Genomic DNA, 17,850 nt, shown 5'->3' with positions numbered 1-17,850 from the left:
TCTTATATAGATTGAACGGTTTAATAACCAGAAGAATATTACACAGTTTACTATACTTCACATTCCTATTTCATGGTTTATTGTACATGTAATTTAAATGTTAATTGTTCTGCTAGCACCAACAGTGTAATTAGAGAATTTCCTTTTTTCCCCACAAACGTGTAGCCTTCAAATTCCTTTTTTTTTTCCAAAGCTTTGTTTGTTTTTGTATTTTGTTGTTGTTTTTTATGTTTGCTATTCTATTTGATGGAATTTTGCTGTGGGGCTTGAACATTTCTGATCAGATAGCTACAGCATCATTTGTTTTCTGAGAAATTAAGTGTACAGACCATTGAGGTTTGCAGTATCAGAGTAGAGCATTGTTCTGTGTGTTGTCAGGTCAGGACAAGTTATCATACAGTAAAACGATTCCAGTCAAAATACAGCCTGTTTAAACAAAAATACTGAATTCCTGATATGATTCTGATACTCTTTTAAAGCAGGCAAGGTTAAGGGATTAAGCTGACTGAGGCTATGGAGCAGGCAGTGCTGACAACTGAATTTCTGTATGTATCCTCTGACTAGGTATGAGGAAGTGACTGGTTGAAACTTAAAAGGTTTTGCTGTTCATTTCAGTTGGGATATGCATGCAAAAGTTCAGATTTTATTTGTACCTGAAAAGAAATATCTGAACCTTGGTTGGTCAGCGAAATTGTCCTAAAAACTCTCAGGAAGAGCCTCTCTCATGAGTATTCCTTACTTCCTGTGTCCAGTTGGCCAGTTCTGAGAATGGTCTGCCTTGAGGTGTTATGGCACTTCTGGTCCTAGTCAGAACAAGGAAGTACAGAAACACAGGAAAATGAAAGAATCAGAATAAAAATTAGCCACACTTTTTTAAAAAACAAAAAACTCAGAACAAGTGTGTTTTGGGGGGAGGGGCGGAGGAAGGAGTTGGTTCAAGTTTTAGCTCAAGATTTAGGCCAGTTCTTATTTTATCCATGCCAGTTCACTTCTCCATTGTATGACTTTCCGTTGTGTTAAATGTTGGATTTGATTCACCCTTGGTCAAGCTGCTCCAGCAGAGACATTTATCCCGGAGATAAGGCAGACACAAGTCACATTGCTGCCCTCCCTCAAAGGTCCTGCTGGGGGAAGCAGCCACTGTCTGAGACTTCCCAGAAGTTAAGGTAAATCAGAGCATCTCCTGGGTACCCTGATCCCATGCTCTCTCAGGCTGACTCTATTCACTATGTGAGCAGTGTCGGTTGACTCCAGGTCCCCCAGCAGTGCACAGGCTGGGGACATGTTTATATCATTTGCTCCCAACACCAGAGGAAATTTCTACTGCATAAGCCCACATCTTGGATTCTACAGGCAGAACGCATCAGGCCCTCATATTATATTTTCCTGTATAAGCTACTATTAACTGTTGAATGGTAATTTAAGTGGATTTGTTTCTCCACTAAGGCCTTGATTCATGAAAGCACTTACACACATGCCTAAGTCCCACTGACTTAAGTATGTATTTAAAGTTAAACACGTGCGTAAGTGCTTTCCAGAATCATGACCTAACTCTGTACTTGTTTCAAACTAAACTCATTCAAGGGAAAAAGGAGTACTTTACCCAGACACCAGTATATTTTTATAGAGAAGGTTTTTTTATAAAATTAGAGGAGCAGCATAGAACAAAATACAGAAATGATTCACAATTAGACAACATGAGGGTGAGTTTTCAAGGCAGCGCCCAAAAGTAAATGCCAAAATCCAGTTAGCGAACAACTTGGCTTGTATCTCCCATAGGTAACAACACTTCAAGGGCCACAATTTAAAAACAAAACAAAATCCTTTAGCTTTGTGCTGGAATAACATTTGTGTTTGCAATTAATTGTGGGCACAAATACTAGAATTTAGATGTCAGACTGTAAGGCTTGTTGGCAAAATTGCTGTTCACACCTACAAGTGTGTATTCTGTTGTTGTGCCTATAACTGATTGTGACCATGTTCAAGTACAGAGGCAAAATTAGTGGCCAGATTGAGGCCCTCTTTGAAAATGTAGCAATTAACAGCCAATTTTTTCAGCCTAGCTTTTGTGGGTACTCTATATTTTTGCACCCGCAAATTATGGGCACAAATTATTGTGGGAAGCGTATAGGTCACTTGAGTATCTAAATACCTATATGCTCCAAGTTTAGATGTTCAAATGCCCTAAACTGCAATTTTGAATTACAGCCATATTATGAAAATCTAGCCTTAAATTTCCATAAAGATATGGCATTTACTCGAAGTATAAGAACCTATATGATGGGTCATATTAGTTAGAGATTGGAAAAGACAAATAGTCAAGATATAGTCCCTGAAAAGAGATGTATCATTTGATAGTACACTTGATCTTAGACAAAAAGTAAAGAATAAATTATAATCATGTAAACTGTCTTTAAATAGTGAGTTAAGAATAGATTTGTTACAGGTGCTGGTGTATAATAAGATACCCGTGTTCTGCAGATGTGTTATGTTCAGGCACCTACAAAAATGGTAATTACAAACTCTACAAATTCCCCCTTATTAAAAAACATCTCTAGATGTGAATAACATTTAAATAGAGTATTTTTTACAGTTCATTCAATTCCATATTAACATGCTCCATCTACTCTTACAGACTGCACAACATAAAGTAGAATTAGGTATAAGAGATACCAGACACATTGTGCTCTCATGTACACCATTGTAAACTGAGTAGTGTAACTACACTGAAGTCAAGACAATAAACTGTGAGCATAAATTGATTTATTCTGGGTTTACATCAGTGATACCAAAAACAAAATTTGGCCCTACAAATGTTATTCTGTAATAGTAATCGCCACAGATGAAGAAGAATCAGATAGGTCTTTCTCTTCCAGTAAATGCTGGATAATTAAATGTTATGAGTCCAATTCTGTAGTACTTTATTGACTCTTTGGGGTCTGATTCTGCACTATTTAAATAAATGAGAGTAGGATCAGGGCATTACTCATGTAAGGCACAGAGGATGAAATCCTGCCTCCATGGAAGTTTATTGGAGTTTTGTCATTGATTTCAGTGGAGGCAAGATTTCATGCAGAGTAAGCAATCCCCTTCCCCAAATATCTCTTAATCTAAGACGTGAGTAAAAACTTCAGCATTAAGCCTTAGAACAATTCAGCAGTTAGCCTTATAATAAGGCACACACTGTATTTTACAGCTGTGTGCAGGAAGTTATTTAAAACTTAAGGATTTAATCCTACTCCGGTCTCTTTAAAGATTAGCTGAGAGGATATAAAATCATTAAATTCTTTATATATAACATATAAGCATTTTAAACATTTACAGAATATTTAGCTAACACTGTGAATTCAGAGCTCAGGGCACAGAGACACTTAGCCCTATCTTTTGGACATGCCAATAGGATGATGCACCAGAACCATTCCCATATCAAAGGCTTAGAGATTTCCTGGAGTGCTGCTGCCCTTTGATGTTACACAGCTGTTTAGAGAGCAGTTCCTTCTGGAGTCATCATTCTACTTGTGCTGAGTGCCACCTTAAAATTATCAGACAAAATGGTGCATCGCAGCTACTCTGTGATGACTAGTGCAAGGACTGCAGTACACAACAACAGGATGGAGGCTTTGGGGTATGACAGGTGAATGCAGATATCAGCCATGAAGAAAGACTTTCAGTGAACCACATATTGCTCTAGATCACCTTGCAGAGTTACACTGACTTCAATGGGAGTTGTGTGTATTCATTTTGGGTAGGACATGACCTTGTCTTTCTTGACTGATCTCAGTGCCATTCATTAACTGTTCCTGATGTACATATCCTGCTATCAGGCCTACTTTTATAGCAAAAAGAGTGGGAAAGGGTGTACTTTTCTGGCTCACATTAAGGGGAGTAAGAGGAAGGGATGTGATTCAGTTCAGTGCTGTTCAGGTTCATTATGTATGATTTTGATCAATTGTAAGATCCTTACACCAATGTTGCAATTTAGAGTACCTCAGCAGCTGCACTAAATTGCACTGGTGCCAGGGCCAGTCACGAGAATCAGGGCGCTGTAATTGGCGCCAAGCACAGTTTGGTGCACAAGAGAAGCTAACCCATGTTGATATTATTTTTGCTCATAAGTCTGTTTCTATTTCTCCCTTCTATTTGACACCCTCCTCCAGTTTCTCCTTCACTTCAGCTTTCATTTTTGTCCTATCCTTTTAAAAGGTATTATGGATATGCCTAGCAGATGTCTATGTCCTACAAGAGCACTCCTTGGCACCTGTCTGTTAAATAGATCAGTTCAAAACACTAATTCAGAGAAGACGAGAAGACAGGAGATTGCATGATTCATAATAAATGAAAACATAGTGGAGACATCAGGACATAAGAATGTATTTCATTTGTAATATGGATGAATCACAAAACTAAGTGATTGGGCAACAAAATGGCAAAATAAATTTAATGTGGATAAATGTAAAGTAATGCACATTGGAAAAAATAACCCCAATTATACATACAATATGATGGGGGCTAATTTATCTACAACTAATCAGAAGAAAAATCTTGGTGTCATCGTGAATAGTTCTCTGAAGACATCCACGCAATGTGCAGCAGCAGTCAAAAAAGCAAATGGGATGTTAGGAATCCTTAAAGAAGAGATAGAGAATGAGATGGAGAATATCTTATTGCCCTTATATAAATCCATGGTACGCCCACATCTTGAATACTGCATACAGATGTGGTCCCCTCATCTCAAAAAAGATACACTGGCATTAGAAAAGGTTCAGAAAAGGGCAACTAAAATGATTAGGGGTTTGGAACATGTCCCATAAGAGGAGAGATTAAAGAGGCTAGGACTTTTCAGCTTGGAAAAGAGGAGACTAAGGGGGGATATGATAGAGGTCTATAAAATCATAAGTGGCGTGGAGAAAGTGAATAAGGAAAAGTTATTTACTTGTTCCCATAATATAAGAACTAGGGGCCACCAAATAAAATTAATGGGCAGCAGGTTTAAAACAAATAAAAGGAAGTTCTTCTTCACTCAGCGCACAGTCATCCTGTGGAACTCCTTGCCTGAGGAGGTTGTGAAGCCTAGGACTATAACAGGGTTTAAAAGAGAACTGGATAAATTCATGGAGGTTAAGTCCATTAATGGCTGTTAGCCAGAATGGGCAAGAATGGTGTCCCTAGCCTCTGTTTGTCAGAAGGTGGAGATGGATGGCAGGAGAGAGATCACTTGATCATTACCTGTTCGGTTCACTCCCTCTGGGGGACCTGGCATTGGCCACTGTCGGAAGACAGGATACTGGGCTGGATGGACCTTTGGTCTGACCCAGTATGGCCATTCTTACGATGTCACGGTTGTTTTCCTTCTCTTTGCTGTTCTTGCAGCCATACTCATCGCATCTTATGCCTTCTGATGAACCTCCAGCAGCGATAGATTATAATTTACAATTAGAGTTGGTCAGAAAAACTCTGACACAACATTTTTCCATTGGAAACCTGCCTGTTTTCCTGCCACCTCACTCAGCTCACAGGCTGCAGGGAACACCAGAGCTTCCAGGGTCTGCAGCTCCAGGGCAGCTCACTATTTGGTGATCTCTAGGCATCCAGGCTCCTATGGCAACTGACTTTCCACTGTTATCTTAACAACAAGATTCTGGTCAGTTTCACCATGTTATTCAGTGGTGGGCACAAGCAAATCTGAGGAGATTCTTGTTAATTTCAGTCAAGAACAGCCAGGGTTTCCTGAGTCCTGGGTTCAGCTGCAGACCATCAGATAAGCAACCAGGGATTTCAGGAATATATTTTGTTTTGGAAACACCATGCTTTGGTGTTGCCAAAATAAATTATTGCAGGATTTCAGTTCCATGAAAATTTTGGGGTTTTTTTTGTCCCAATTCAAAATGAATTTCTTTTCTGAAAACTCAAAAATTTTCATGGAACTAAAATTCAGTTTCCTGGCCAGCTCTGCTTACATTGTAGAGAAATGTGCTGGGGGTGAAAGGGAATGAGAGATGTACCTTACCTGTCCTAATTCTACACATGCACATGTATGCATTTTATTGGCTTACATCCCCTGTAGATACATTTTATTGACAACACATGGGCCTGGTGACTTCTTCTTCCAGCTTTTGACATTTTGCCTGACGTAGTCATCATTCAGGCAAAGGTGGTGGCAATTAGGGGGGAAATGGGAACATACTTTTGAATGCTCCTGTGAGGCAATTTTATGTTTCATTCAGTGAGTGGAAAATAATTTTGTCTGTCTGAAACAAAAGCAATTTTCAAGCCCCCCAAAAAACCCAAGGGCCAATGCAGCAGATGTTCCATGCACAGAGCAGCTGAGAAAGGATAGGACATGGTGAGTGTATGCCATCATAATAGTATTGCAGAGAAAAATAAACATCAGAGAACCTTGACAGTTACAAACGAACACTCTTTCTAATTTGGCCTCCCATGGGGCCCATCCTTCATGGTGCTATGCACCTCCTAAGGTCAGTGGGAGTGGAGATTGCGCTGCACCTCACAAGGAGGGGGACTTGGGACCTTCTGGTGTGGTTGCATAATTCTGGCAGGATTTATCATGTGCTGACCCACTTCATGTTATAACAACTCCATTTGTCGGGATTTTTTCCAAAGCATGTGTTAGGCAGTTATGGATACCATGACCTTTCTCAACTCTCCAGTTACTGGGAGGAGCATCATAGTCTAAGCATAACTAAAGAGTGTTGATAGTTATGAATTGCCTGGTAAAAAAACACTGGCTGAATGCTGGTATTCTGCCATCTTGATTCACCATAACTTCCATGGCTGTATATTTAGGAGTCCAGAAGGGGAGATGACTCTGGAGCTTGCAGTGAACACTCTGGACACTGAAAAGACATCCTCGTTACCCAAGATCCTTGCTGCAGTTAATTTTATACAGCGTGAGTGCTTCCAGAAAGCAGAAGCCAGAAGGAAAGTGAGTAATTGTTTTCATATCAACTTCATGCTAGTAGAGCAAGGAATGTTCTGCATTTACTGTACTGTGTTGTCTGCCACTGAAAGAAAATGACATTTTAAGAAGCATCATGGGAAATAACAAATAACATTCTAAGCCAGACTCTCTGCTGCTGCAATTTACTCCAGCATCATTGAAGTCAATAGAGTGGCTCCAGTTTACACTGGGAAAAAATCTGGCCCTCTATGTAGTATGTACAAGCAGTTGTGCTTACCATACAATTAATATGTATTTTCTGTTTCTCTTCTCCCTTCTTCATTTTTTAAAAATGAGGGACAATTTCATTAATATATATGTTCGGTTACAGTGGAGATGGCAGCCTGATAAATACCTAGGTAGAAAGAAAATAGGGTACTTTCATTGTGCCAGTGGAAATCAAAGTGTGCTGTGGTGTTTGGACAGGAGTATACACTGTGGGATAATGTGAAAGAGCAAAATTATCTAAGGGTCTTTCTCATTTAAGTTGAGAAATCAGTTACCCGGTTATTTAGCACTACAATATCTGAGGATTGGGCATATAAATAATAATTTAAAAAACAAAACCAAAAAAAACCCCACATAACCTGCTGAACCTAGCACAGCAAATTACATATACATATATAGTAAAGTGAGTAGTGTGATTCCTCATTTGAGAAGAAAATGATCAATTATGGTCCACTAATTCCAATATTTTTTTAAAAGATATGTGACCAGAGTTAGGCTCCTAAATTCATATTAAGGCATCTAAATAGTGGCTTCATTCTCAAAACTATTGAGCACCCAGCAGCTCCCAGGAGCGCCTAAATATGAACTTAAAAGCCTCACTTTAGACATGATTGTTAAAAAAGATCTTGGACAAAATCTACATTTAGTAACTAAGTGTCCATTTTAGATACCTAAACTAGTACTTGGATGACTAAAACAGGTATTTGTGTACCTAAATACAAATTTGGGCATCTAAGTTTGATCACCCAAGTTTGAAAACTAAGCCTTTTATGACTGTATTCTGTTTATAGTTGAGGTGATATGGACCTGAGCTGCAAAGTTAAGACCTAGATTTGTACAGTACCTTTTTGGGGTTTAGGAGTAGTGTTTGTGTTGGATTGAGATTCACTTACTCAGCAGATGGGTCTAACAAATCTTTATTAAGGCAAAACTCTCAGCAAGGGATTGTAGTAAGAATTATACCGGATGATCTCAAATCTTGATAGTGTAGGAAAGCCTAGATTTGGGGAGGTGGTCTTGCTGTTTTTAATGGAATGAAAGCCTGAAAAAAATACAAAATCTGGTAATGCCCACCTTCTTCCTAAATAACCCAAGTGTTTGTACACCCTCCCAAGACATACAAAGTAGAAAGAATAGTTATACATAGTTCTTGTTACTGCTCAGCATGCTGTCTTATGAAGTCATTATGTAGACTATTACATGTGCTGGGTTTGTCTGCTTTGTATATTAATGTTTGTTTGCTCTTACTAGACTTGTAACCATTGGAATAGCAAATAGATAAGTGACACAGATTTCTTTATTTTAAAGAGCCCTATTAGGTTATTTTACATAAAAGCTGAATTACATAGAAAACTGCATTAAATAGGTTTCAGAGTAACAGCCGTGTTAGTCTGTATTCGCAAAAAGAAAAGGAGTACTTGTGGCACCTTAGAGACTAACCAATTTATTTGAGCATAAGCTTTCGTGAGCTACAGCATCCGATGAAGTGAGCTGTAGCTCACGAAAACTTATGCTCAGATAAATTGATTAGTCTCTAAGGTGCCACAAGTACTCCTTTTCTTTTTGTGTTAAATAGAAGCATTAACTTACAATATAAGCATTTTTATCTCTGTTGATTGTGAAACCACTTTTGTCATACAGTAAAAATGCTGATCATGGTGAACTGTGGAATGTTCCCCTAACAAATTCTTCTGTCCTTGGATCAGCAGCTGTCTCAGGAATATAGTGTCCCACAGTTGGAAGGTGGGGGGGGTGCAGGGAGAATGTAGACTGTATGCACACCATTCCTTCTAGTCCATGTTTTATGACCTCTGGAACCAAGCTACTGAGTATTTTGTGTGATCAATTTTCACAGTATATTGGATGCTATTGAGTGCTTTATTTTTTACTATGATCTTGTGTAACTGTGGAGGTGTCTGGAGTAACTCCATAGGTAAGGCTGAGTTGAGTTTTGCACTTAAAGCAGAGAATCAACCTTTTTATTATTATAAGAGAAATACAGTGTATCCTCCCCAAAATTACTGCAATTAATACAGAATGAATTTTCTGAGAATTTACAAGTAAATCTGTTAATTTGTTTAGGAATTAAAACTAATTAAAAATGGGTCCTTTAAAGAAAGCGAGTATCTAGTATCAAACTTGTTTTTTCATTTCCCCCAAAAAACTCAGTGACACAATAACACAGACTCTTCAAGCGTCCCATAAAGTTAAAATTTTGGGATATTTTGAATAGATGGATGGATGATAAGGATCAAAGGATCATTTTTCCCTGTTATTATTTATAACTGAAAGTTTCTCCTGCAGTAGAGGCTGAAAGGTTAAAATGGCCTACAGAGAATACCATGAAGAACCTCCCTCGTTCAAAATGGCTGCTTTCTCTAGTTGGTGTCAGTTGTACTGACATTACTGCTGACCTCCACTGGTGGCCTTTTTAAGCCCTGGCTGGGATGATTTAATTGGGCATCGGTCCTGCTTTGAGCAGGGGGTTGGACTAGATGACCTCCTGAGGTCCCTTCCAACCCTGATATTCTATGATTGTATGATCTTTCTCTCTCTCTCTCTCTCTCTCTCATTGTTCTCAATGGTTCTGAGTGTCTCTACCGCCGCACAGCATAGGGGGCCAGCATAGGAGTTTTCCCTGAGGACAGCTGTGTCCTCAGTCCCACTGAGAACAAGGGGAGGTGGTAGCCATTTTGAAAGGAGCAGTTCTTTGTGACAAACTTTCAGTTATGGAAAATAATGGCAAAAAATTGCCATTAATCCTAACCATCTTTTCAAAAGCTGTCCTTTGCACCAGATGTACTCAACTGGTAGGCTGGGAGGAGCGGGAAAAGTAATGCAAGTGCATGCAGGAGTGGGTGGGTGAGATTCTGTGGCCTGCGTTGTGCAGGAGGTCAGACTAGATGATCATAATGGTCCCTTCTGACCTTAGTATCTATGAATCTATAAACGTAAGGGGTGCAGGAGGCAGAAGTAAGCAGGTATGTACGTGCAGGATAATGCACAAAGGTGCAGGAGGGAGAGAGAAATTGGATGGGTGGAGGTTTGTGGTGCGGGGGGGTGGAAGAGGCAGGGGCATTTGGAGGATCAGAGGGAGGGGGAAACAGGGTGTACACTCTGGCTGGTTTGCATTGCTCTGGCTAAATAAAGCAGCTGTAAACCTATTTTAACTAGCCCCATATGCTTTGGCTGCTATTTGCTGCTCCAGATTGGGGCAAAGCAGTCAAAGAGTGTGTCAAAGAATCTGGTCATAAAAGTTAAAATTACTATCTACATATAAAAAAGGTTGATATTTTAGATCTTCAAATCACTAGAAATATTACAGGGCAACATTCCCTTTGAATTTCTGGTTTAGGGTTCATGTGTGAATTTTTTAAATTGAAAAATAAACAAGGAAATTTCTGGACCACCTTAACTCTGCCCTGTCACAGACCCTTCAATCTTCTCATATAGTTAAAACTCATAAGCTACATTGAATTTTTTCCAGATTAATACTTATTATTTCCCCCCATTATTCTTCATAACTGAAAGTTTCTCTTTCTGCAAAAATCTTAATTCTGCTCTGAAATGACAACAATGCAAGAGCAATACAATAATGTTTAAAGCTTGTTCATGTTTGTGACTGCTTGTTCGTGTCTGCTTAGATTAAATGAGTTTTGAAGACACATTTGATTTTTCCCCCTTTTATGGTGTCAGTACAGGGCAGAGTTAAGGTTGATTGGGTGCCCTAAACTGTGCATTACCAAACCATAACGTGTTTGGATTTCCTTTAAATTTAATCTCTAAGTGTGAATTTCCTGGGTTTCCTTGGTTTTGAGATAATTACGACAGCCTTGTAGTGTAGTCTACCCTAAGTTACTGATATATACTCTCAACCTTAACTCCATTTTAATGTAGTCTTTTTCTGGGAACATGTTATGTTGCTATGTATACTAATCTTATGTATGGATGGATTATTACTTCTTTCATTAAATGCCAGATGTTGAAGGGATTATATGGCTTACTGTGTTGGTTACATGCTACAGAGCATTTTCCTTCTTAGGTCTCAGCTCAAATACACATAGGCTTCTGTTTTTCTGAGTTTATTCATTCCATTTTCTGGGTTTATTTTTAGCAGTTTGAGTTTTATGTAGATGTGAAAAAATCAGCATGTTTCTGGGCTTTCTTCTTGTATATATGGTAATAAATAATGCATATTACATTATGTTAGTATATACTGAGGGCTTCGGATTTTAGGTTTTAACTGATAAACACTGATAAAATGCCCCTGATTTTAAAAAAATGTCAGTATTTATCCAATAAACACTGGAAAAAACACCAGAAATGGTTACTTGGATCTAAGGGCTTGTCCTCACAGAGCAGTAATACAGACAACAGGAGTGTGATTTCTCAAGCACACTAACATGTTGTGCATTAATTGGCTTGTATAGATGCTCACCTAAACATTGTGCCCTAAACATTCCTTGCTGTGCTTTAACGTTGAAACAGAACAATGTTAAAGCGCACTAGGGAACATTACAAAGAGATTAGTCATTACAGTATATACTACATTATAACATATAATATTAAGTATACATTACTCTTTACAGTTTATACCCAGAGAGAGCCTCAAAAAAACCCAGTTTTTGGACATCTACATAAAACTCACAAATTGCTAAAAATAAATAAAAAAATGAAATTAATAAACTCCCAAAAACCAGAACCCAGTATCTACTGTGAAGAATAATCTCTTTGTAATGTGTCAATTATGCTTTTAATGTAGTTCTGATTCAAACAGCACTATATCAAAGCACACTCAGGAACCAGTGTGCACCAGCACACACTAGTGAGCTTCAGAAATCACACCCCCTACAGTCTGCATTACTGCTCTGTGTAGACAAGCCTTAGCTGCAAGTTACCATTTCCAGTCTTTATTAGACAACCACTGATTTTTTTTTTTTTTTTTTGGTAGTGGGGGTGTTGATCAGTTAAAAACAAAAATCAGAAACCCTAAATAAAATCTAGGTTAGCAGAGACCAAACCTTGTTCACGTCTTTGGTGGTCTTCATCTACTTCTTGCTGGACTGATGTCTGCATTTTAAAAACTACCGGCATAATTAGCACCCTTATTTTCAGTCTTCGCAGAGAGTCTCCGAAGGGGTTGTGAAGGACGGTCCCAGCAGACCAGAGCTTAAGGAAGCTGGTATCGCTGCTGCTTGTGTTGTACTTGTGTCGGTTAACAAAAGAGTTCAGCCCCCGGGTCTGGCAGCTTGACTGTGGGGCCTTTTACCTTTCCCTGGTCCATTCACGCATCCAGGCAGAGTTCCTCTGGATGGTGTCCACTGACTCCTTGGATTCCTTCTTAAAGCAGTGGATGTTGTCTGGGGTTCTCTATTTGGTGTTCCTTTCGAGCTCCCTTGTTTTAACCCTTCCACCTGCACCTGTCCCCATATTTTTATTCTTTGTTCCCGGTAATCTGTTAGGTCCTGTGGCCCCTTCTTCATCTGAGAGCATGGCCTTCTGTTGTTTGGTGGATATAAATAGGCCAGTAGCTTTCATGAGCGCTAGAGTCACTGACAATTACAAAAAGAAAGCAGGTAAAAATGTTTAAAGAAAAACAACAAAACTAAGAAACCAATGTCAAAGGGACGTGTCAGTTTTGTAGCAGGAAACAAATAGGCCTTCAGTGTTTATGCTCCACTTATCATGAGAGATGGCTATTTCTCTCGCTTATTCTATGAGAATCACAGTGTTGAAAGCATAGGGAACCACGTCAGTAGTGTATTAGCAGGAAACTTTACCTTTTAGGCAGCTGAGTCAAAGCAAAGGCAGGCGTGCAGAGTTACTTTGCCAGGGCATGAAGATAACAGGAGGCTTTGTTGCATATCATTTCTTCCTGATCTCAGCAGCTGCCAGTTAGATTATATTCTTTTTATCATACGGCTCCATGCTACCCATAATAGTTATATCACGTTTCTAAGTCTTGTACGTACAACCTTTGCTACACAAGAATGAGTTTGTCCAAAAGACCCGATTGCATTATGGGATATTGGATTAAACCATTCCTAATTGTGCTTGACTGCAAGACATACTGAATAAGAAACTTGTTCCTAAAGAAGCCAAAACTCATTTATACCACATCTTGGGATAACTGGGATACTGAGAGTTGCCACAGCATATAATCCCTGAAAAATATTTTATTTCCCTACTGCTGCTGTGGTATAAAATGCTCTTTTTATTTTGCATTCTTTTTGGGTGAGATCCTCAGTACCTGGTCTTCTAAAAAGAGATTGAAGAGAGATTTCTTCTATAGGTACTGCAGTGACTTAAGAATTGTCTGATTTATTTATTTAATTTATAGGTGTATGTACTCTGAGGCTTTGTTTTGTGTTTTTATTAAAGTCTTGTATAGTGTGCTACTGCTAAGAAGTGCCTAGTCAGTAACATGGGTTATTTATTATGCCTTCAGCTCATGCAGCAGGGGACAAGAAGGAAAGCTGCAGCCTTTCCAGAAGGCTGGCTAACATAGGAAAATAATAATTTTGAACTTCTGTAGCATCTTCCATCCACGAAGCTCAAAGCACTTTACAAATATTATTCCATTAAATCTAAGGACAACCCTGAGAGGTGCACAATTATCATCATCCTCATTTTATAGATGTAGATGCTAAGGCACAAAGAGGTTAAATGACTTACCTGAGGTTGCACAAGACTGTGGCGTATCTGGGAACAGAACTTTGATCTCTTTAATTCCAGCCCCACCCTTTAAACTATGTTACCGCCCTGAGCTGTGGATTTTGACTGTGATTTATACAGAAGCCCTAAGATAATGGGTTCCATAACAAAATTTACAATTAGAGCTGGGCATACTCTTCTATTCGGGGGAGGTGAATAGCACATTTGAAAAATGCAGTTTTGGGGTAACTGAAATCACTCAGGAATCTGAGTCACATTTGATGAGTAATTTAGGCTAGATACAAAATATAGGGGAGGGAAATTTTATAAAGCCAAAAACATTTTCAAAACAAAGTGTTTTGACATTTATTTTCTAAATGACCTATTTGATTTTGAAATTTTGGTTTTTCATTTCAATAGGAAAACCTGAAAAAAATTACTTTCCATTCAAAACTAACCAGTTTTCTTCCAGACTTTGCAGTTCCGCCACTGAACTAAAAACTCAGTTATTCACTCAGCTCTAGGTACAGTCATAGCCAATTCACAACCCTAACTGTTAACTATCAGAGCTTCAAATCGTTCAGCCCATTGTTAGACCTAAGCAAATGAAAAAGTGCACAGAAGCTATATTTGAGAAGGCATTTTTTTTCCCTATACGTAAACAATGAAAACACTTCTCTTTGGTTTCCTTCCCCAGGTTTATTTACTTGGTGGCATTCCCAAGCTTCTACAGCTTCTGAAAACGCAGAATGAGGATGTTCAGCGTGTGGCATGCGGAGCTTTGAGGAACTTGGTATATGAGGACAATGACAACAAACTAGAAGTGTCTGAGCAGAACGGGATCCCAGTCCTGCTCCATGTACTCAGACAAACCAAGGATGTGGAAACTAAAAAGCAGATAACAGGTAATACTTGCAGAGTATTTGTATGCAAGTTTGCAGTGTTCTACATAGTGCACAGGCTTGCTGTAATATATGTGTTTGTTTATTTAGCTGGATGATTGATGGGTCAAGCATAACCAGGAGAGGAACAAGAATTTAAAGGGACATTGTCAACTAGTTAGGGCTCCTGTCCTCAACCAAACCCTGAAGTCTTTATTCAAGGCCACTTTGTTCTCCTAGGGAGTAATAGCCACATAGGGGCCAGGAAACTGTAATTTCCCCTCTCTGATCTTCTTCTGACTCCTTACATTGGAGGGGCTCAGTGACCTATAGCTCCGGAGAAGACAGTGCGGGGACCTTTCAGACTCATGCTGCTCTGAGAAATCCATTAGGGACAGAGGGCCGCTGGTACAGACACCCTGTATCTCTGCAGCAGCTTTGGGCCCCCTGCAGCTCTGCCCTGACCTCCTGACAGCTTAACTCCAGTTTGTGAGAGAACTTAAGTCACCATTTCACACAGAGAAAAAGATCACTCTGTGAGCACTGCCTGTTGGCTCCACAGCACCCAGTCAATGGACAAACGCTTTCCCCAATACTTCTCTATGGCAGTTGTGTACAAACTAGAAAATAAGCAAACAGGGAGCCATGTTAATGCTCTTTAATGCACAAAGGAAAAAATTGTCTGTTCTTTCACAAATGGAGGAAGACAAAATGGGGAGACTGAAGGGATTTTATGTTAAGATATTTTTACTCTCAAACAAGAGGAGAGTAAAAATATTGAATTGAAAAGCTATTAAAATGATAGCACTTGAAGATGTCTTTTTTAAGTGTTTGAAATATTGTGCTTCCCGAGGACTGGAAACGAAGCCTCATGTTATCATCTGTCTTGGCCTGGCAGAGCAGCCACAGCACCATTAAAATGCATGAGAGTTCCTTACATGCAGCAACTGCAAAATCAGATCCCTCAGGTCCTTTCATATGCAACACGTTCTCTCTGTGTATAGTGGTGCATTTACACTGGGAATGTTCACTCTGGGAATGTTCACACTTTCCATCACCATTGGTCCAATCCCAGCGTGAGAAGACATGGTGGTAAAAATGCCTGTGCCATGTGGATAATGGTGAAACCTCATCTGTACTAGCACTTCCCTGTCTCTACTGGAAATACCTCGCCTGATGCATCCTAGGACTGCGTTAGCCTTTTTCACGGCTGCATCACATTGGTGGCTCGTAGTCATCCTGTGGTCAACCAATACACCCAGTCTTTCTTCTCCTCTGTCACTTCCAACTGATACGTCTCCAAGTTATAGAAATTAACTGCAGATTCTTTTTAGGCAGGGAAGGAAGTTGCAAATTAATTGTTGGAGAAGAGTATGTCTGGTTGGGAGAGTGGACGAGCTGAGAGAAATGCCACCCACCTGCTTCAATGAGTGGGAGAACTTGATGAGACCGGTGGCGAGGGGAGCCAGTCCCAGCAGCAAAGGAGGAGACACTCGCTGAGGGACACTAGGTAGCCCTTCCCCTCCTGGGAGCCTCTGCCACCCATTGGCCAGTGGCGGGGAGGGGACTATTCAACAGCTCCCAGGATTTAACCCCGTGCAGGGGCTATGTAGAGCCTCTTTTGGCTCCATTCCAGCAGCCCCACCGTACCCACCCTGAACTAGGAATGGGAACCCGGCATGACAGCTGCTGAAGGTCTAGCCAACTGCCCATTTGGGGGCCAGAAAGGAATTTTTTTCCTCTCATGGGCCAATTGGCCATGGATCAGAGTGTTATTTGCCTTCCTCTCAGCACCTTCAAGCTACAGTGGATTAAGTAGGAATGCACTTAGTACCTAACTCGGGTACTTGGGTTGAGTTGTTAATTTGTCTCAGCTTCCAGTCGGGTTCCAGTGCAGTTAAAAGGATAAATGAACGGTTCCCAGAGGTGAAAGATCTGGGATTTTGGTGATGGGCCTTGGGCTCATGTGATAAGATGAGACCTTGTGGCATTTGTGGGCTAGGGTCAGATTTTGTGGCCATCGTGGGCTGAGGTCCCCACTCTGCTGCACTGCACCCTATGTCTCCCTCGCCACAGGTGCCAGGTTTCTAATCTACCGGGGTGGCCCTGCCCCCCCTTCCTCCAAGGCCCCACCCCTGCCCTGTTTGTTCCCACCACGTTCCGCCCCGCCCAGTTTCTCCCCTGAGTATGCTGCGCCCTCCCTCCTCCTCCCCCCAGCGCCTCCTGACACCTCAAAACAGCTGATCTGTGGCAGGCAGTAGGCGCTGGGAAGGAGGGGGAGGCGCTAATCAGTGGGGCCCGCCAGCATGCAGGAGCCACTGGGGGGAGGTGGAGGTTCTGGTAGGAGGGCTGCTGGTGGGTGCTCAGCACCCACCATTTTTTTCCTGTGGGTGCTCCAGCCCTGGAGCACCCACGGAGTCCATGCCTATGCCCTTCGCAGTTTGGAAGGTGCTAGGACTCGGAGAGAGCTGAGTCCTGGGGGGTAGGCTGAGGAGAGTCTACCCCACGTTATGGGTTATATGGTAAGGAACCCTGTAACCCCTGCACTGGAGCCAGTTAAATGCCTGCTTCAGGAGAGTCTGGGTGATGGACAGGTAGCGACCCTCCCATATGCAAAAGTTAAATAAAAGTTGCGGCCTACTGCTTAATTCCATGCATGGGTCTGTCCTCGTTTCACTGCCGTGTATGCATCAAACAGCATATTTGTTGATTATGTAGAGAGTTCAGCGGGGAACAGAAAGTAGAACACGCAGAACAACAAGAAAAATCAGCTTTTGAAGGTGAGCCAGGTAAGCCTGCAGGGGAGTGTCTAACCTATTGATCTTGTTATTGTGCAACATTTATCTAAAAAATTAGAGAAAATTTCTCCTGCAGGCCGGACTACAGCACAGACAGGCCGAACTGTCATAGAAAGAAATAATAATTTAAAAGGAAAACCCTCCCATCTTGCACAAATCAGCTTTCTAAGGGGAGAAAGGTATTCCACTGCTAGCATACTGACAGGTTTCAGAGTGGTATCCATGTTGGTCTGTATCAGCAAAAACAATGAGGAATCCTTGTGGCACCTTAGAGACTAACACATTTATTTGGGCATAAGCTTTTGTGGGCTGAAACCCACTTCATCAGATG

The 17,850-nt window shown here is 40.6% G+C and overlaps 1 protein-coding gene across 1 annotated transcript in view; it reads left to right on the top strand.

Annotated features, from left to right (window-relative positions):
• PKP2 (plakophilin 2) overlaps positions 1-17,850 on the top strand; it is a 60,548-nt gene that overhangs the window by 11,127 nt on the left and 31,571 nt on the right. The window contains exons 4-5 of the mRNA XM_073329957.2: positions 6,805-6,943; positions 14,538-14,745. Coding sequence (XP_073186058.1) covers positions 6,805-6,943; positions 14,538-14,745 — 347 coding nt within the window. The remainder of the gene's footprint in view (positions 1-6,804; positions 6,944-14,537; positions 14,746-17,850) is intronic.

Source organism: Lepidochelys kempii, chromosome 1, assembly GCF_965140285.1.
Source record: "Lepidochelys kempii isolate rLepKem1 chromosome 1, rLepKem1.hap1, whole genome shotgun sequence".
Taxonomy (NCBI): domain Eukaryota; kingdom Metazoa; phylum Chordata; order Testudines; family Cheloniidae; genus Lepidochelys; species Lepidochelys kempii.
The sequence above is the reverse complement of the archived record's forward strand: the minus strand, read 5'-3'. Positions and strand labels throughout refer to the sequence as shown.